Genomic DNA, 21,430 nt, shown 5'->3' with positions numbered 1-21,430 from the left:
ATGAGAAGCTGTGCTTGGCTTCGGTGAATTTTTTTTTGGAGATTCTTTCAACATGTTTGCTCATTTCAGGATGGTTGATTTATGAGAACTCCTGTCTACACCATGCTGAGCGTTCAGCAGTTTTTGACCCAAAACAGTATGATCCCCATGCCCCACCTTCCCTATTCACCTGATCTCATCCCAAGTGACTTTTTTGCTTCCCTGGATGAAAAAATCCCTCCAAGTTTTGCTGATATGGAAAACGTAAAACAAAAAATGGCAGAAGCACTAAAGGCATCAAAATCAACAAGTTCAAAAACGGTTTTGAGCAGTGAAAAAAGCATCTCGACCGGTGTATTGCATCAAACAGAAAGTACTTTGAAGTTGACTGAAGTTTAAACATGTAAGAATAAATGCACCATTAAAAAAATAAATTCTATTTTTTTGGGGGGGTGCCCCCACCTCATATTTTGTTTTTTCCCTTAATCTAAGAAGAATCCTTTATTTTCATGGCTTAGTCTGTACCCTAAAGTGTGAGCCTTTTGAGATTTTTATGAAGAACCTATTGTGTTTACCAGCCCCCACCCAATTCTTCATAGACTAAACTCAAACTCCAAACCATGACTCCCATATAGTGGACAGTAACTAATCTCATTTATTTCTTTCTCTTCACTTGAAGCTGTTTTTCCCCCCTTCTGAGCTTCTTGGTATTTTACCTGTACATTTGTAGTCCAGAGATCAACCTGAGAAAGTTCATACTCAGATTTTGAATTTCTGCTATGGCTCACTTCTTTCTGAAATGTCCAGGAACCCCAGAAGTATAAAACTTCATGTTCTGACTCCTCAGACCAACAAAACTGTAGTTTTCTTTCTTTCTTTCTTTTTCTCTTCTTTTGGTAGAAATGAGGTCTTGCTGTTGCCCAGGTTGTTCTTGAACTCCTGGCCTCAAGTTGTTCTCCTGCCTCAGCCTCCCAAAGTGCTGAGATTATAGGCATGAGCTACCACTGTGGACAAAACTACAGTTTTCTGCTGAAGTTTTGCTGTCCCATGTCTCAATGGGAAATGGTCTTAGGGGAAAATCTGCAATTCCTACCGTACAGTTCCCTTCTTTTGAAGATTGATTTTCTTTTAGTTTTTACTTGTTTTCAGTTATTCTCCCGTGTCTTAGAGAAAATTTGTTCAGGGTTTATAATTTTTATCTTTATGAGGATTAGTCTGATACAAACTATTCTGTCTTGTCTTAACATGATTTGGTTTTTAATTTTGGCATAATTATGTCTATTTTCTGTGAAAAGCATTTGTTTAGCTTTTCAGGGATAAGAACACACTTTATCTTTCCGTGTTTTGTCCCCTGAAAATTGAGGGATTTTTCTATGCTTTCTCCTTGAACTGAAATTTTAAAAAGCCAATTTACCCAGAAAAAAAAGTTTACTGATTTGCAATCCAATGAAATGTCAACATACTTAAGCCCAGTGTTAGTCAGACATCTTGCTTTTGAAATGAAGGTTAGTCAGATGGGAACATTTACTTATTTATTATCCATTCACTGAGCCACCTTCAGAAAGAGCTACATTAAACATCTAGATCTGATACGATCCTCCCACCTGATTTATCCCTTGTTGTCTTAGAACAGTTGCCTGAGAACCTGGTGTGGAATCCAGGCCAATGCTTAAAGAGTTTGGTTAATGTTTGTTTTCCAGTTTGCTTGACCTTCCATTTAGTTACTCTCCCTAGAGAATGTTGCTCTTCTAGCCAGCTGAAGGGCCTTGCTTTCTCCTTTACACCTTCCAAGCCAGCTGAAGGGCCTTGCTTTCTCCTTTACACCTTCCAGAATTCTACAAGTCACTGAGTGTCCATCTGGTTCCTGGCTTCTGAATTTTCCTACCACTGGACCTATCCCACTTCCTTCACATAGGGTTTTCCCCATGATCTATCAGTCAACACAAATTCCAAGCTGCACAGAGGATGAGCTAGTATGACTAGAAGGCAATTGAGATGGAGATGAAAACAGAAAGGGGTGGTCTCCTAAGGCCATACTTTTAAAGTTGGCATGGTTACAATCAGGTAATGGAAACCTTCTTCTTTTCAAAAATATTCCTCACACTGTGTTCAGTCTCATTTTATAATTTAATCACTGCCTATGAGTATACTGTGAGAAGATATGTATTGTATCTTCTAATATGATGTAATATATAACATTGCATGATATAATTAATATAAAATATAACATAATTAAAATATAATGTAATAATTAAAATATAATTTAATAACATAACAAAACTAACATAATTTATGCTATATAATTAATATATAACATAACATAATATAATAATTAAAATATAAGATAATATAATATCTTGTCCAACAAGATCAGAAGATTCTTGAGGGCAAATATCATGCCTACTTCTGTGCCCATAGCATCAAGCATCGTGCCTCACACAAAGGTAGAAGTTTATCTGATGAGTTACTTTGAATTTTAATCATTTGGCGGACCTCTAAGTTTTCTTTGCTCACCATTTTCCTAGTAGTGTCTGTCCAAGCTTGCTATCCTACTAAAGAGCATGAAGCTCCACCCCGGAGATTCACAGTTGGCTTCTGTTTAATCACCCATGCACCTCACATGCTGCCCTACCTTTGCTCCCATTCACCACACTCTGGCTACACCAACTTCTCTCAAAACTTTGATACACGCAGCAATTCCTGCCTCAGGGCCTTAGGACTTGCCATTTCCGTGGCCTGGAATGGACATGGCATGTTTAGCAGCTTCTCATCGCTTCTCATCTCAGATGGAATAGTAAACCCTCAGAGAGGCTTTCCTGATCACCTCACCTAGTGTCCTGCCCTTCAAAGCTGACCCAGTCACCCTCTTGCCTAGCACTCCATTTTATTTTCTTTAGCCCTTAATGTTACCTGAAATTATCCTTTTAATACTTGTCTTGTTTGTGTTTATTGCCTGTCTTCCCACGTTAGAGTCTAAGGTCCATGAGGGCAAGGGATTCGTCTTAGAGCAGTGTCCCTGATGCCCAGAACGGTGCCTAAATTAACAAATATTTGAGTTGTCACCCTGTGTGTACCTGGAAAACAATTTGAGGTGGATACGGTATTTCGGTGTATCTAAGGGTAAGTTGATTTCAATGAGAAATGACTCAGAGGTAGAGGCTATGGATATGTTTTAAAATAATAAACAAACTCTTAATTTTAATTTAATTCCACCCAATGAGACCATGGGTTGTAAGATCTACTAACAAAAAGCAAAAAAAAAAAAAAAAAAAAGTAATAACAATATCTTGTATATAATAATAGCTAATACTTATTATTTACTATGTGCTAGGTAATGTTCCAGACACTGAACTTTTTACCAAAACAATTCATTTAGTCCTTATGAAAACTCTGTGAGATAGGTGTACTCTAATAATCTCCATTTTATGGATAAGGACACAGAGAGTAGAGGTTAGATAAAGACTTAAACAGGTTGATTTGCTTGAAGTTATAAAGCCGGGAAGGGGCAGAACTGGGATTCACACCCAGGTAGTTGGCTTCTAGTGTTTGGCTGTGACCACTGTGTAATGTGGTCTCATCTGCATTGAAGAGTGCAGAGTATATTCACTTCAGTTCTCTCATTATTCTTTCACCTACAAGGGAGGACCCCCCCAAAATTGAGGATTATCTTTTGGAAGGTGAGCCCCTTGTAGTACAGGTAAGTGTCCTAGGAATCCATCGGCAACATCAGTGTATTAGCTAGTGTTGTTGGGAGAGGTTGTGTTCGACTTCAGTGAATTCTTTTTTTTTGAGATTCTTTCAAAGTGTTTCACCCACCATTTCATGATGGGTGATTTATGAGTACACTTGCCCACATTGCACTGAGCATTCAGAAGTTTTTGACCAAAAACAAGATGACCCCCACGCCCACCATCCCTGTTTACCTGATCTCATTGCCAGTGACTATTTTTTATTTCCCTATCTGAAAATAGTCTTCGAAGGGAAACATTTTACCCATGTGGAAGAGGCAGAAGCACTAAAAGGTATCAAAATGGTCAGGTTCACAAACTGTTCTGAGCAGTGGAAAAGCGTTTTGATGGGTGTCTTGCATCAAACGGAGAATACTTTGAAGGTGACTGAAGTTTAAGCATGTAAGAATAGATATGCAATTTTTTATAAATAAATTCCAGTTTTTTTGAGTCCCCCTTCTGTAAATAGTTTAGAATAAATTATAATGGACTTGCAGTTGTGCTCTAGACCTGCATGCTATTCATCGATATAACCTTCAACTTGACTTTTTCATCCTTCAGTTCCCAAACATGTAAAATGAAGGACTGGTGAAGTCTTATTAAAGATAAAACAGTATTTTACAAGTTTTTTTTTCTTTTAGTTATGAGAGCCCCAAGTACCACGCTGCTGATAAACTTATGAAGAATGTTACCTGGAATATTTAATGCCTCACCTGGACTTTATTCATCTCCAGCTTGTTCTTCTCGTTGGCACTCTGGTCTTGTTTGCTGGCTCCCTTTTTCTGAGGGCCTTTCCCAAAGAAGATGTAGTTTACAAAGGCATATTCCAGCAGAGCCAGGAACACAAACACAAAGCAACCCATCAGATAAATGTCAATCGCTTTGACGTAAGGGATCTTTGGCAAGGTCTCCCTGAGGTGGGTGCTGATGGTGGTCATTGTCAGCACCGTGGTGATACCTGGGAAACAGAGAGACAAAGCTTAGCTGAAGGCAACTCTATTACATTGCCCTTTTCAAGACTGAGAGGACAGATGCCATGCCCTCATCAATGCACAGTAGGATGGCAGAAGCACAATAAACCACTGGGCACAAAGGGCATACTTTGAAAGACAAGACAGTGGGCTCTCTACACAGCCAATTAATGAATCATAAAATAGAATGTTCAGTTAATGAAGGGTTGAAAACTTTTAAAAAAATTGCACACACAAAAAAGAGAAGCAGATGGAAAGACAGATAAAAATCCTGTTGAAAGCCTACAGTGAAATGTCTCTCATTCTATTATGTGGTCACATTCTTCTTTCTCCTTCTGTCAGAATCTCACCCATCTCCCTCCTAAATCTCTGTTTGGGATATTAGTCCTATGGCAGCCACTACCAAACAAAGCTGGTGACCAGTCTGAGAGAATCTGCCTCATTCCCTGAATCTACAATACACCCAAGTCATAAGGTTAATGTTGCATTTTAAAATAATCATGTGTCATTCATAGCAAAATAACACTAAAAGAAGAAACATGAGTCATTTCATGATTTGTATCAAATGTTTGATTTATGTATTTTTTTTTCAAGATTACGACTGGTCGCATTTTAATTTATTTATTAATTATTATTTTAAAGATTAGATTTAGGGGGTACACATGCATCCTCATCATGTGGATGTATTGTGTAGGCATAATATAATCTTGTTGTTTTGGTTTTTCAAATATTACCTCTATTTTCTTCATTCTAGAGCCTAGAAAGAATCAGTTTTCCTGATGTTAGGAAAAGACTATTAAAGAATTAAACTTGCATTTGCTAAAGAAGTTTAAAACTGTAAACTCATGAATGGCAGATTCTGTTTTATCTACTTTGTTAAAAACAGCATTCTTAAGAGTATAATGTATATAATGCATATAACAATACGTATTTCATGTTAATGATGGTGATGATGAAGCAATAATTGGGAAAAGCAAAAAGTGAAAAAGAAGCTGGACTCTGGTGTAGGTAGTTTGTGTTGCAATAGCAACAATATACATTTAAATAGTGTCACTATTACACGGTTACGTAGTGTTTTACAGTTTTAAATACCTACAGTTATAAGTTGCCCTATATGGCTGTCATAACAGCTTCTGAGTATGATAGAGTATATGATTCTCATTTTTTAGCTACGTAACAGAAATTCTGAGATTAATTATTTTTCTCTAAGTCCACCCAGTTGGGGGCAATAAAAAGCAGAGCTATTATACAACAGCATTTAAAATAAGCAGAGAGATGAGAAGGTAAAACCTGAAATTTGCTGCTGGTGGTCCTTACATTTGACACTATACAAATGTATGTTGCTGCTATTGCAGCACAAACTGTCGATGCCAGAGTCCAGCTTCTTTTTCTTTTTGCTTTTCACAATAATTGCTTTTTCATCACCATAATAAAAATGAAATATGTATTATTATATGTATTATACATATTATACTCTTAAGAGTGCTGTATTTAACAAAGTAGATAAAACGGAATCTGCCATTCATGAGCTTATAGTCTTAAGCTTCTCTAGCAAAGTCAGCAGTGTGAAATAGATAGTAAAAACAGAAGAAAGTTGTTGAAGGGAATAAAAAGTAGTAAAGTGAAAAAGGGGGAAATAGTTTAGCACTCATTTGTCAGATTATTCTAGATGTATAGAGTCCTTGATTTGACTTTTCAATTTTTAGAGAACAGATAAAATAGGAAGTCAGTACTACCATATAGAAAGTTAAAATGTATGTTCAAACCAGTGATGAATTCTAACGTGCTAGACTGGTACGAAATGCCATCATGAGGGGTCTTATGTCTTTGAATAAAACTTCACATTTCAGGGTATATTCCAAGTAGGCTACCGTAATACTATAAGAAAAGGATTGACAGTGGTGGGAAACTATGGGGGCAGGGAGAGGAAGAGAGGTGGGATTAACGGTAGTCAATATATGTCTGGGGAAAGGGGGGCACACCTCATCAACAAGGGTATCTGCACAACGAATATTTGTATATATAACCCTTAACTGTACCCCGCAATTTTAAAATAAAAACATATATTAAAAACTTCACATTTCACCTAATGTAATTCTAGCTAACGTGCTTAATAGCAATGAACAATTCATTTACAAATTCACTAATTGCTTCTCTGCTTCTACTCCTTGTTTTACATTTTTAAGCAAAAAAATTAGTAAACAAATGTCATCTTTAATTATATATGTTTAAAAATACCTCAGGTTTTACATTCCATAGAATTGGTTAAGGTCAGATGTGGTGGCTAAAGCCTGTAATCCCAGCACTTAGGGAGGTTGATGTGAGAGGATTGCTTGAGCCCAGGAGTTTGAGATGAGCCTAGGCAACATAGTGCAACCTCCTCTCTACAAAATAAAATAAATAAATAAATAAATAAATAAATAAATAAATAAATAAGCCAGGTGTGGTGTGCATGCCCATCGTCACAGCTACTTGGGAGGCTGTGGTGGAAGGATCACTTGAGTGTGGGAGGTAGAGACTGCAGTGAGCCATGGTCGTGTCACTGCACTCCAGCCTGGGTGACAGAGTGAGATGCCAACTCAAAAAAACAAAACAAAACAAAATAAAACAACCAAAGTATAGGTTAAACCAGCACCTTTATATGCTGATATCACTAATCAAATATCACTAGCTTTGAGGATAGATGTGTAAACAGAACCACACTTCATATGCTTGCTGATTATTATTCCCTGCTGTGGACATCAACCAGTGTTTCCTTAACATGCACACACATGTGAGCGTGTTCACATTTAAGCAGTATGTGCAGATACATATGAATGATATGATTAATTATTTGTTTTCTTTATTCTTAGAATGTTCAAAGGTTGAAAAGGGAGCTGCAGACACTTGATTTGAGTGTTCAGCCATTAGACATAAGCTGTAGAGATGACAATAGTTGTGAAAGGGTGTGCTGGTCACCTCATCTCGCTCACCAGTCTTGGAGGAGAAGAGGAGTAATGAATGAGCTCAGTCAGAAGTGATGCTTGAGTGCGTGTATGCATGCACATTTGTGTGTGTGTGTGTGTGTGTGTGTGTGTGTGTGTGTGTGTGTGTGAATAAGCCTCAGAAAGTGATAACTGAAATGGCTCTAGGATCTAATTATGAGGCATACCTGCACATACACCGATCTATCAGACACATTCTAACTTACACATTCTAACTTTCCAAGGAACCTTTGAAAGACTCAAATACAGCTTTTCAGTTTTCGGCAATTACTCAACCATGGCAAGATTAGTTCTGAATTTTGTTCCCACAAGAAGGAAATAATTTTTTATTCCCTCTTGACCACAGGTCATTAATACAGCTGAAGAATTCTCTGTGCCTTATTCAATTATAATAAGTTCCATTTAAGGGGACTCAGCTTGGTATGATTAAACTTTAGTTAATATTCAAAGGATCGTATTTCCCAGCAATTGACATCGCTGGTGAATAGTCAAGAGGCTTAACTTTCACCAAGTCCATTAGAAAATAATACCCTGTAAATGTTCTCTCCCATAAAAAGCAAGGATCAAAGAAGAAGCCATCACAAAGTTCCTAAAAGTGAGTGTAATGCGAATTTTAAAGTATCTTCCATGAAACATTTACATAATGCTAAACATACTCCAAGATTTTTTAAAAACAATTTGGTAAAATGGTAAAAAGACAGCACATGATAAAACATTCATTGTTAAGATGCTTACACTTAGATGCTTTATATTCAAGGGCTCTTATGGTAATCTAATTCTGCTTACGCTTAGACGTTTTATATTCAGGACTTCTATGATAATTTAATTCTTTGGCTTGCATTAGAGGGACATTGCCTATAATTCCTAATATTGCTTGTTTGTTTAAAGATGAAGCCCATGAGCTCTCTGCAGTGCTGAGGATGCATTTACCTAGTGCAACTCTGGCAGCAGACGCATCATAGTTGATCCAAAAAGATACCCAAGACAGAATTGTAATCAGTGTGGAAGGCATGTAGGTTTGCAAAATGAAGTAACCAATGTTTCTCTTCAGTCGAAAACTTAGTGACAGTCGTGGATACGCTCCTGAGTTGGAGGAAGAAAAAAGACAATCAGGTCATCATTAGGTTGGAACCGTCTTCTTCCTTTCCCAGCATCCCTAGTTCATTTTTTGGGAAACATGCTCACCTGTTGTGAACTCCACCTTCTTAGACACCATCTTGTAGTCAACAATGGAAAACTGAGGAAGCTCAATATTATTCACACCAGTGACTGCTCCCTCTCCTCCGTTCCAGTAAAACTCAATGTCATCAGTGGTATAGCCATCTGCAACCAACAAGCACAGTGTAGTTGAAAAGAATTCTGTGGGTCTAGAAATATTTTGAAGACTACCTGGAAGTTGGAGGAAAAATTCCCAGCAAACACTTGTGAGGTGGCATTGTGTTAAATTAGGAAGATGCATGTGTCTCATGTGGAATACCATTTTTGATGGGTTGTTAGTGACTGCTTTGAGAACATAAATGAATTTGGCTTTAGTGGACATATGCTCTTTAGTGGATATATTTAGTGATATCTGATATCACTGCTGCATATCCAGTCTCATCATGTCTACCAGTGTGTACTCTTTGGTTAAATTAGGGGATGACTGAATTCCAGGTGCCTGGTTGTGGCTTTTGGCTATGCATTATTTAACAACAACAACGACATCAACAAGTAATAATAATTGAGCACATATTTGTTAAAAGGGGAACAGAAAGAATAAAGGAATGGAATATAATGAAAGACTACATTTGTATGTACCCATTAAATGATTAAGACTTTTTAAAAACAAATTTTCTTTTAGGAAATTAGACAAGTTTCTATTCATAACCATTGATTATAGCTAATATTATTGCAACCGACATATAAGTAAAAATTGGAGAGCTATATGAATTCTTGATAATACTCCTTTTGTTTTTGAATCAGTGTCTTATTCCGTCACCCAGGTTGGAGTGCAGTGGCATTATCATGGCTCACCACAGCCTCGACTTCTTCGGCTCAGATGATCCTTCTGTCTCAGCCTCCCTAGTAGCTGGAACTACAGGCATGCACCACCATGCCCAGCTAATTTTTTTTTTTTGATACAATGTCTGGCTAAGTTGCCTAATCTTGAACTCTTGGGCTCAAGCGATCCTCCCATCTGAGCCTCCCAAAGTGCTGAGATTATAGGCATGAGTCACCACACCTAGCCTTGATAATACTTTATATATTGTTATGTTTATGAGGGTGAGCTTTAGTCAACTTAAGGGGAATGAGGAGAGGACTGTAGGTCCCAGTGGAAGGAGGTACCTTCAGGTCTTCAGCATGAAGACCCCATGTTGATGACCGATTTTTCTTCCTCCGTCTTCTCAGCCCCCACCTGCCTGCCAGTGGTCTAGCTGGGTAATAGTCATATATAAGAGTAACTTGCATAAAAAGGATGCATGGATATATTTAAAAATCTGAAAATAATTTAAGGCATACCTAAGTCCATATTTTCCTCTCTTTGCCATCTAGAGACAAAGAAGATCTTTCTAAGTTTTTTTCTCCTTATATTCACCTCAAATTAAAAAAAAAAAAATCTTTTTTTCCACTAGAATTACTAGGGTTTGTGTTTCAAAGGCAACTATAAACGATCTTGGTAGTAGATATTATGCTGACCTACTTTTGATTAAAGCCAGTAACATTTTTTAAGAGATATAAGCAATAATATATTTGAAATTTAGAAGCTGAATGCCAAGTGTCAAGGGATCACCATCAATTTTTCCCTGCAAAGATGTAAGAATTAGGAAGTCTGTCTGAATTAATTCTGACTTGGAAGGCTGTCCACTTTGAAAAAAAAAGTAAGAAATTTTAAGCTATTCTTCCCTATTCTCCCCTTCTTTTTTTGAGGACAAACAAGGCTGTTTTTAAACTTTCCTAACTTCTCCTCAGAAAGCTCTTTTTTGAATTCTTGTCTCTGAATTCATTGAACTTACAACTGATTTATATTTGTTACTTTTTGCCACTTTATGGGAGTTATTGATTATTGTAACATGTTTCAATTTATTTTATTTCTCTTTCAACCATCTTCTACTAGATTCAAGAACTTGCCCTCTTGCCAAAAGAAGGGTGATCTTCCATGTCTAGTAACCCATTCTACAATGACCCATATAGACACAAAAATAGAAGATGTTTACTTCCAGAGATAATTGCTGGTGTCTGAGAGACTGTGAGACCATCTTTACATACTGAACTTAGAACATGGGACTACATGGGACTAATTGGCATATTAGGGACTGATACTAAGATTAAGTATGATTTGTTGAGACTAATTCATATAGATAGCTAGAGAGAGAGAGAGAGAGAGAGCGAGCGAACTTGATGGTAGGTAATTCCAGGAGATCATGGACTCCATTCATGGATTCTAGAATACAAATCTTCTTTCTGAGGAAAAAGGGCTGTTGGCAATATAATAGCTTACACTCAACCCTAATGCCTTTCCTCCCACTTCCAATTCAACCAGGAATTATCTCTCTAAGCCCAGCAGGGAATGGCATCTGGGGAATGTGAAGTTTCAGCCCTGTCTAGATCCGGTACACAATGATGTTATGGGCTTTCATTTCCCCTTAGGGACTAGACAGAACCTCAGGACTAGTGGCACGAAGTCCTTGGGTGGGAATTAGAACAGTGAGATTAAAGAAGAGAGTTGGGCTGAGCGGTTCTTGGGCCGGCTAAATAAGAAAGTTTTACTACCTGTGGGGTTGTCCAGAAGACTGCTGTCATCTCAGTCCCTTGAGGGAATATGGGAGAGTCTAGGTGGGCAGGTCCCTGAGAGAAACAGATCACCTTCTGGTGCCTTAGCAGGGGGGACAGCTTGCCTGGCGCTCACTATGCTTTCCATCTAGAACTCTGCTTCCTTTTAGATGCTCTGGCAGCTGGACCCAAGCCCCAAGAGATAGTCAAGAAAACAACACTGCATGTACGGAATCCAGTAGTCCTAGAGAAGAAAAACAAGTAGAACTTCCAGAATGGAAGTGGCTGCCAGTGTCCCCCCGCATCCAATCAAGTATTGGGTGGGGGGACAGGCAATAGTTTGAACTCCTCATTCTCTACCTTTGTAGAAACATAGAAACATGTGTAGGCATCTGATCAGAGCACACAAACATTTTTTGAACTAAAACTCAATAGTATTTTCTTTCAATTAAAAGAGTTGGATGTATGAAGAGAAGATGACCAGTAATGGGGTCAAAATTAGTGACTTGAAAGACAATTTGAAAAACTCATCTCAAAAGAGAACAAAATCATGGAGATTTGGAAAGCACGAAGGAACTGTACAAGCTTTGAAGGAATCATCTAGAAGATCTAACATGAATAGTGGACTTTCCTGCAAGATGGGGGAGGAGGAGCCATGATAAATAAATAGAAAACACAAATACCCCGAGCTTAACAAATGAACTATTTTGCAAAATGGCAGGATCCTTGAATCAGGTCATTCTGATATCATTCCTATACTCCAAGGGTATAATAATAATCATAGGACAGTCAGAAAGTACAAAGCATTCTCAAAGGAAAAAGTATTGGACTTCTTACATGTAATTCTGAAAAAGAAAAGATTACAGAATTATATCTATAGAACATCTATAATATAGGCATAAAGGAGAGCAACTCTGAGGCCCAAAAGTACCATTTCATAACAAAATGACACTTATTTAAGAGAAGATATGTAATGATTCAGAGAACATATCACCTAAGTTCAGAGAATTTATCACCAAGGACTATGTGATGATTCTGCAGAAGATTCTAATCAAATAAATGAGTCAGGACAGATAAGGGGATCCACTTTAGAAACGGGGGCTGTATAGAATCATGGCTACCTTACTCAATTGCATGCAAATACATTTGAAAATTTGGGTAAAATGAATAATCTTCTCAGAAAAAAAGCATTTTTAAAGCCCAAATCAGGAGAGAGGGAGAGAGAGAATAAAAACAGCTTGATTTCATTCCCTACAAACTAACAGACATTTAAAAACTGATAATTCTATTGCTACTTAAAGTTGCAAAGCATAAGCTGATAATAAAACTTTCTAAATTATTTTCATAAAGTCAGCTGAATATATTAGCATATAAAATCCACCAGGACCTTAAAAAATAAAGCATAACCAATGTGGTTTATTCTACTGGTACAACTGGCTTAATATTAGAAAATCTAGTAACATGTTTTATTATGTTAACAGATCTTAGGAGAAAAATATATGATTATTTATATAGATGTTAAAAGGCACCTGGTAATATTCAATACCCATCCTGTTTTTTTTAAGCAAAGCAATACTTTCAATAAATATGTATGGATAGAGATTTTCCTAACATGGTAAAATATATTTATTTCAATTCTAAACCAGCATCATGCTTACTATAGAAACAGAAAAACTTTCCCATGAAAGTCAAGGACAAGATAAGAATGTCCACTACCATTGTTATTATTTAACATTATTCTGGAGATGCTAACCAATACTTTAGACAAGAGAAAGAAAATTAAGGTATAAAGTTGGAAAGCTGCTAGTGAAACTATTAGGATTTCTAAATTATGTAGCTGTATACCCAGCAAACTCCCAAAGAATTAGCTGGGTATGCAGCTACATAATTTGGAAATCCTAATAGTTACAAACAAATATAATTTGGTTATGTAATGGGGTACAAAATTACTATACAGAAATTGATAGCTTTTATATATATAAAAACTAATTCATAATATGCAATAGATAAAAAAGATCCACTTAAAAGTAGACACAAAATACTAGTAATAAATTTGGCAAGAAACATGCAAGACATATATACGCAGCAACATTTAAAACATATTTGAAGGGTACAAAAGGGACTTTGAACAAATAAAAAGACATAGCATGTTTTTAGATAGGACAATAACATATTCTGTTTCACAATTCATTTGTGATTGACTAATAATACTAATAGGATTTTTGTCTTGAGAACTAGACAAAATAATTCTAAGGTTAAAATAAACAAATCAGACAACCTAAGAAAACTCTGAAAAATAAGAGAAATAAAAAACAACTTGCCCTAACAGGTTGTAAAACATTATAAAGCCTCAGTCATTACAACAGTGTGATCCCGAGGCTAGAATAAAAAGAGAGATCAATGAGCCCCAATAGAAATTTCAGAACTATAGCCAAATACATAGAAAAATTAAGTATATAGCAGAAAGGACACCTCAAACAATTGGGAAAAAGGCAGTTTAGTAAATCATGTTGCAATAACTGTGGAACCACTGGGAAAAGAAGTTTGGACCTCTATTTCATGCCTTGTGCTATGGTAAACTTCAAATAAATTGCAGATCTATCCAGAAAATTGACTATGTATGTACTAAAAGAAAACACAGAAGAATTCTTTTCTGATCCTGGCATGGCGGAAGCCTAACTATAACATATAATTCATGTCATATAAAAAGAACACATTTGGACTCATTAAAAAAGTATGGCAAAAAAACTATTAAATATAAACAGAATTAAAAGTGAATAAGAAACCAAAAATAATTGCACTGCATATTTAAGATAAAGGCTATTTTACTTTATATATGAAGAACTTATACAAACAAATACATACACACAAAGGAAAGAACCAAAAACCTAGTGAGAATATGGTAAACGGATAAGAACAGACAGTTTATTGAAAAAGTAAAAATGTCCAATCTCAATTAAAATAAACGAGATGCAAATTAAAAATGGAAACTGTATCTAGATAACTTTTTTTGCCCCATAACTTAAAAAATTCTGTGAAGTGATAACAGGTGCTGCTGAACACACGGGGGAAGCAGTCACTCTCATGTTGATGAGGGTGTGATCTGTTATAGCCCAAATGGAATGCAGCTTTTATGTAGCTATCAAAAGTACAAATGAGCTGGGCTTGGTGGCTCAGCCTGTAATCCCGCGCCTTTGGGAGGCTGAGGTGAGTGGATTGCCTGAGCCCATGGGTTCGAGACCCGCCTGGGCAACTTGGCGAGACCTCATCTCTACAATAAATAAAAATGAGCCGGGCGTGGTAGTGCGTGCCTGTAGTTCCAGCTACTTGGACGGCTGAGGCAGAAGGATCACCGGAGCCCAGCGGGTTGAGGCTGTGGTGACCGGGAGAGGCTACTGCACTCCAGTCTGGGTGACAGAGTGAGACTCCAACTCAAAAAAAAAAAGTACAAATATATGTATCCCTTGACCCGTAGTTCCTATTCTAGACATTTGTCCTATAGATTAAATCGCACAGTTGTAAAGAATGTGTGTACTGGTTTATTCATTAAAACACTATTCTAATAGCAAAATATTTGAAACAATGTACAAGTCACTTAATAGAAAAGTGGTTAACTGAATTATAGCCCATCAATAAACCATTATAAAGTCATAAAAAGAATGAGAAAGTTCTAATATTTTCTATAGAAAACTCTCTAAAATTCATTTTTAAAGTAAAAAAATCCAGAGTTCAGAACAGTAGTGTTACAGCATACTAATATTTATATGAAAAGCAAAACTATGTTGGCATATACTTATACATTTATTTTTAAAAACTCTGGAGAAACAGATTACAAGCAAAAACAGTGATTTCCTTCAGAGGGAAAGTAGGTAGATGGGTGATACAGATGAGAGGGGAATTTTCACTAACTGTATATAAAATGTATGTTGATTTCTGAATCATGTGATTAAATTAACAAACAAAAATTAAATTTTATGCAAAAAAATTCTAAAGCCCTATATATTTTCTACATGTGGGCCATGAGATTTCAGACACACACCTCCAGAAGACACAGAATGGAGTTTATTCAAGAAAAATTTATAAGGAATGGCTCACCAATTATTTCCCAAATTTTCATTACCCCAAGATGTCAGCTCTTCAGGTAGACTGGGTGCTGCTAGTTAAACTATTAGAACTATATGTTTCACTCTGTAGGACTGACTGGACAGTGTGCCTGTGTGACGATGTGACAATGAAAGGTCTTGGTTGAGGAGCTAGCCTGGTCAGAAAGGGGTAGCCTTAGGAACTCAGCAACCGAAACCAGTCCATACATGTCATGTTCACTCAGATCTGCTGAGTCTGCTCCAAGCTTCCAGCACCGTCCAGACCTGTCCCTCCTCGGAGACATAAAATTGCTCTTTTATCAAGTAACACAAAATCAGATCAGTTAAAAAAAAAATCACGAGGCCCCTGAGATGAAAACAAATCAATGAGTTTGGAAGGAGTAGAAGTGCTGATGCCAGGCCTGGGAGAAATTTCTCCCAGGGACCCTGTTACGTGGATGAAAAATGCCTCAACAACGTCCATTAAGGAAGATGATGTGAAAGGTGAGCTTTTCCAAAAAGATAGAAGGAATCAAAATAAGACCAATTTTGTTTTAAAACATCCTTTAAGAAACTGAGACAATACAATCCAAATTTAAAGCTCCCCTCCCGTCTGCCTTAAGTGAGGCAAACGTTTTTGGAGCGTGTCTTGTACCCTTGCTCACCTTACATGGGGCTTGGGTGATCTTTCATTCTGGCAAGTCCTTGTTGGGTGCTTCGTGTTTCACAAATGAATAGCTTTCCTACCCTGAGCTAGACTGCATGTGGTTTCGTTTTTAATTAGCAACATAGAATACTGGCACTGGAAGCATGTGTTCAGGAGGGGGATCTGGAGACTCTCTGGAGAGAAATACTGTAGATCAAAGCCTGAATAGAAACCTTTGCTCTTGTCCTAATTCAAGGCTGGATTCACCTATAGCTTTTGGCTTCATCATGTCTCTATCATTAGTTTAGTGACGCTGGGTGGCCCATTTCCAGAAAGGCAGTACAAACAGGGCTGATGCGACACAGCTTCTGTGTTAGCTCAGAGTGACTTGTAAGCAACATCAGCTTGCTCATTTTCCCTCCCTGTGTGCTCTGACACGAGGACTTTGCTGATTCTTCTCCCCTGCCACAGATGACTTCTCTGGATTCAATCTCATTATCTTGCTGCATACCTATCAGGATCCCTGCTGATGCACAGAACAACATCTCATCTTTCCTAGTGGCAGCATCAAACTTGCTACGCCTCTAGACTGACAAGGAAAACCAATGGAGAATGTATTCAACATCACAGTACAGATACTTGGAATGCCTACTGTGTTTTAAGCACTATTCTAGTCTTGAAGGAATCACAGTGGGTTAGCCTTGGCCTTGCTTTTCTGGATCTCTTGTTCTAATAACAGTCTGAGCAAACTGTTGACCCAAGGAAGTTACACTTGGCTTTTCAGAGGATTTGGAGCAGGACTGCCTGGTGGAAGAAACAACATGCAGGGTGAACAATATATGAAGAGACTCACATAGTGATTGGATAAGGTCAACAGAAATTGTGATTTACTTCATAAAATTTACTCAATAAGAAACTCAATTTTAGCAAGAAAACTGCACTTCCAGAGCAAAGGTGAATACATACAAACACTACAAAATCCTCAAAGATTTTAGCATGCAAAGATAGAACTGGACCATGAAAAGGAAAGGGAGTCGATCGCCAAGATTGAGTGCAGAAAGAGGTAGAGACGGACCCCTAAGGCCACTAGTCACAATCCTTCCCACTCCTAGTTGACTTTGATCAACTCTACGCCTACTTGTTTTGAACAAAGCACAGAGCATGTTGAATTTTACTTGGTTCTTCTGTCTTTTCCCCCAAAACCAGTGAGTTTCTTGAGGTCAGGGACTAGTTCTCATCATTTTTGTTCCTACTTGTCTAGCACACATACCAAATTCCTGGTGAGTCAATCAATATCCAATAAAAATTGGATTACTACATTCTCACCACTCATTACCAGAACTCCAAGTTTCATACTTCCGACCTGAACTTAATAACCAAGCTTGAGCTTGTGTGCAGGTCTCTACTAATTCAATGTGTAGATATTTATTGAGTGCTGACTATGTGTCAAGTGCTGGGAAAGTACAGGGGTACAGTGGCAAACGAAACTGACATATCCTGACCCTCTTGGAGCTTGCAAATTTCATCTCAAGTATTACATATTTCGCCACAAAATTCCTTTCTGAATCCTGGCAGGAACTGTGTGGATTGGCTTTCTTTAGCATGTATTCTAAACTTCTTTGGGAAAGCTAGAATCCATTCCCCAGGTTTCCTTGCACCTAAGGTTGTGGATATGATTTGTTGTTCTGGATTTGGGAGATCAAGTGATGTCAAAAGTGGTGTTTGACCACCATTTTGACGCAGCAGGGATGAGAATCTGGAAGCAAGAATTCTGTTTTAGCTTTCTGTTACCCTGGAGTCAAATGGTTGCCATAGCTACCTGACTACCGGCTTCCTGATGGTGGGGGCGATATCAGTCCTTCTGGAGGGCCAGCTGACACTGTCGTTCTGAGAGTCATTGCTGGTAGCTCAGTCTAGGACTAGCCATGTCAGTCCTCTGATCGTAAGCACCACCTTCCTGTGTTGAATTTCTTTCTGCCTAAACTAGCCAGGTGGGTTTCCATTGTCTATGGTAGATGCTGGATTGACACACCCTCTTTCTCTTCTAGGGAATAATTATTTGCTCCAGTATTGGGATTACCAGAGCTTTTCATTAAAATCCCTATTGTGTCTTGTGTCAGTCATTCACTTGATATTTTTGGGTCTCATCTCACCACAGCCTTGACCTCCTGGGCTCAGATGATCCTTCCACCTCAGCCTCCCGAGTAGCTGGGACTGCAGGCATGTTGCACCATGCCTGGCTAATTTTTTGATTTTTTTTTGTAGAGATGAGGCCTCACTATGTTGCCTAGTCTGGTCTTGAGCTCCTGAGCTCAAGCAATCCTCCCACTTCAGCCTCCCAAAGTGTTGGAATTACAGGTATGTGCAAGCCACCATGCCTGGCCTTGTGTCCTACCATCTATGTGGTCGTCTCCGTTTCGCTGGACTGGGCTTCCTGTGAGACACTGCCCCAGAAGAGCTAGCTGAGCTTGGAAGGTGGAAGGGTGGAGGGAGGTTCCTGCTTCAGGGTCTGGCAGTGTGGGAGTGCCTCAGTTGCTGGTGACTGTGCCAGGGTTTTGGGAGTCCAGACTGTTGCAGCTGAAGAGGAGATTGCCCTTCTTTTGACAGTTCTACAGGCAACTAGGAACATGTCTCCAACAGGATCCCAGCAGATTCAAAGTCACGCTCTAGTGCAACGGTGTGAGCAGCTTTGAGCATTTATTCCTTCAGCACTTTCTTCTCCCGTCTGCTTTTTCAGCCCTTCTGACCTTTGTAACAAATTCTCACTATTAAATTTCCTTTCTGAAAAACCTTGAGTGGTTTCTGCTTCCCTCCAAGGACACTGTCAGTTACAAGGTATCGTACATACTGTGATATGAATATTTTATCTGTTTCCGTAGTTGCGTGTTTATCTCTGCCTTTTGTCTCCACGATGCCTCATTATATTATAAGCTCTTTGATGGAAAGGCCTTCTTTTATTCATTTTTAAAGACTTCCTGATGCTTGAAACAGATTCTATCTATAGTCAGTGTTTGAGACCTATTTTTGAATAAGGGCGTTCGTGAATGTTGTTTGCTGATTAGGGTTTTGATTTATCGTCCTAAACCGGTACCCTGGTCTAGGCACCTTCTTTGGTTGCAATCTTGAGCCTGATTCATTCCCCAATGAAGGTGAGTTTGTTCTCAGGGGACTTACAGGTGGGTCTGGGACACCAAAGAAATGGAAAAAACTGCTTGTTGATTTCAGCCTTCCTGAGTTAACTAGGGTGACAGACATGATAGATTACAACAACCTCAAGCTGGTCTTTGACTCATAGGCTCCTAGGGGAGAGCATGTAAACACCAGTTAAGATTGAGAGTCAGAGGTGGTTTACAGTATGGGGTTGACTGGGGAGAAGGGTGCATCAAAACGGCACTTCTCACATCTTCCACTTCTGAAGAGCTGCAGAGAACTTCAGTAAAACATTAAAAAGTTGGACTACTATTACTGATCAATGCAGCTTTTAATAGTTTTCAACATTTTGTATGTTCAGTGGTCTGGGTCTTTATTTCCAAGCTCAGTTGTACTTTGTTTAACTAAAACCCGTTAGACTTAGTGTTCAAGACACTGAGATAATTGCAGATGATTTTGGGGGGGGGAAAGAATGCATTCTCCATTTCAGGTAAAAGCTTGAGTCCTCATGGGGACAATCATGGTAGCTGGATCCAAAGGAAAGCATAGAGACCTAGAAACACACTATTATTCAAAGGTTACACAAGAACATCTTGCCACAGAGAGAGAACATCAATTTGCTCACACCTCAACAACCTATTTACCAAAGGTTTTCCTTTATGAACTGGTGACTTCACACAGCGTCTCAAAGCTGAACACTTGGATACTAAGGCTGTTGTTTCCTAGCAACAATGACTACACAGATGCTCTTGAAATTTCCTCTCAGCCCCTGGGGATGGCTTAGTGGCGCAGAAAGTACAGATAACATTAAGTTGAAGTCAATGGATAAAGACGCACAGAGTTAGCACAAATGTAGAAGTATCTGGATGTGATTGTTCTTCTTTGCTGTTTGAAACATTCTCTTTTGTGTGCATTTTCTACTTTGGAAAGAAAAATTGCTCTCTGCTGTGCTTAATAGAGCTACAGTGATGGTCCAATGTTGTCCTTAAGTGTGTTTCAGGTAGAGATTCACTCTTCAAGCTTCTATAACCTTGAGTGGACATAAGTAAGTGTATGCTCTTTTGTGGACCAGTGAAGGCCTCACCTTAAGTTTCGTGGTGTGGGTCTTTATTGGCTTAGGCCAATCATTAAAATGTCATTCATTCTCTTTGCTATGGTGAATGGCTCAGGGTTAGGGAATGATCCAGGTCTAAAACAATTAACTCATAGCAGTTCCCTGACCAGATTAATTCCTTGGAAACAGGCATGTGATTCAATTTGGTCCAGTGCTAAAGAAACCGAGGACTTTTGTTCAATAGTTGGAGAGACAATTTCTTTTTCTCTTTTAGCTGTTGGCAAACAAGAAATGCTGAGTGGAGAGCGCCTGGTCCTGTTACAGGAACCAGTATGTTCCCTTTCTGTTTACGTCAGTCATTACTCACACCTAATTAAAATGTCTTAAATCACAGACATCTTCAGCATTTCAACTATTAGAAAATGTCCTACTGCAATAAACATAGTAGTCTGCCTCTTCCTGATTCCTTCTACTCCTCCCACATGAGAGGAGCCATTAGGAATTGATTAATTTCTCTGCTTTTGTTGCTGTAAAGATCCTTCACATGACAGTTATTGAACATTTGTACTTATGCATCTCGAAAGCTGATAAGAAAGTCAACTGGGTCTCATCTTTCCAGTGGCTCCAGATCTGCAGGGCAATTATTCAAAAGGCTACTTTGGATTCCTTTTTCATCCATCTTTGAATCTCTATCACATTCCAAGAAGCAGCAAATATATTATGGAAGCCAGATCTTAAAAACCTTCTCACAATTAAGTGAAAATCTATGCAACAACCTACTTAATATTTGATTCCTGCCCAACAACTCACCATTTGAGGGATTGTCATCTCACTATTTTCTCGGTCAACTCAATAGTTAGCTTTTTAAAGAATTATTAAAAAACATGTCCTCATAATAAGTACAAATTTATCTTCTTGGAGACCAACTTCCATATAATTCTTGCCTACTCCTTGTGTTAACAGAAAACAAACCTGGTACTTTTTCTACATAATAATAACGCCCATGTTTGAGAACTCCTCTCATGCTCCCTTTCTGTCTTTTTATTTTCCTCCAGGATCTTCCCAGGATAAATTCAGTCTTGCAAA

General features: G+C 38.2%; 1 protein-coding gene across 3 annotated transcripts in view; it reads right to left on the bottom strand.

The window, feature by feature from the left end:
* The window catches only part of GABRB1 (gamma-aminobutyric acid type A receptor beta1 subunit), a 394,157-nt gene that overhangs the window by 19,101 nt on the left and 353,626 nt on the right, over nt 1-21,430 (bottom strand). For 2 of the 3 annotated variants that reach the window (XM_008065016.2, XM_008065018.2), the window contains 3 exons: nt 8,848-8,985; nt 8,593-8,745; nt 4,421-4,665 (listed from right to left, as the gene is read on the bottom strand). In XM_008065016.2, the coding sequence (XP_008063207.1) occupies nt 4,421-4,665; nt 8,593-8,745; nt 8,848-8,985 (536 nt within the window). The remainder of the gene's footprint in view (nt 1-4,420; nt 4,666-8,592; nt 8,746-8,847; nt 8,986-21,430) is intronic. The other variant, XM_008065017.2, reaches the window with a different exon arrangement.

This window comes from Carlito syrichta, unplaced genomic scaffold (genome assembly GCF_000164805.1).
Source record: "Carlito syrichta isolate Samal-C Ts95f unplaced genomic scaffold, Tarsius_syrichta-2.0.1 Scaffold308133, whole genome shotgun sequence".
NCBI classification, from domain to species: domain Eukaryota; kingdom Metazoa; phylum Chordata; class Mammalia; order Primates; family Tarsiidae; genus Carlito; species Carlito syrichta.
The sequence above is the reverse complement of the archived record's forward strand: the minus strand, read 5'-3'. Positions and strand labels throughout refer to the sequence as shown.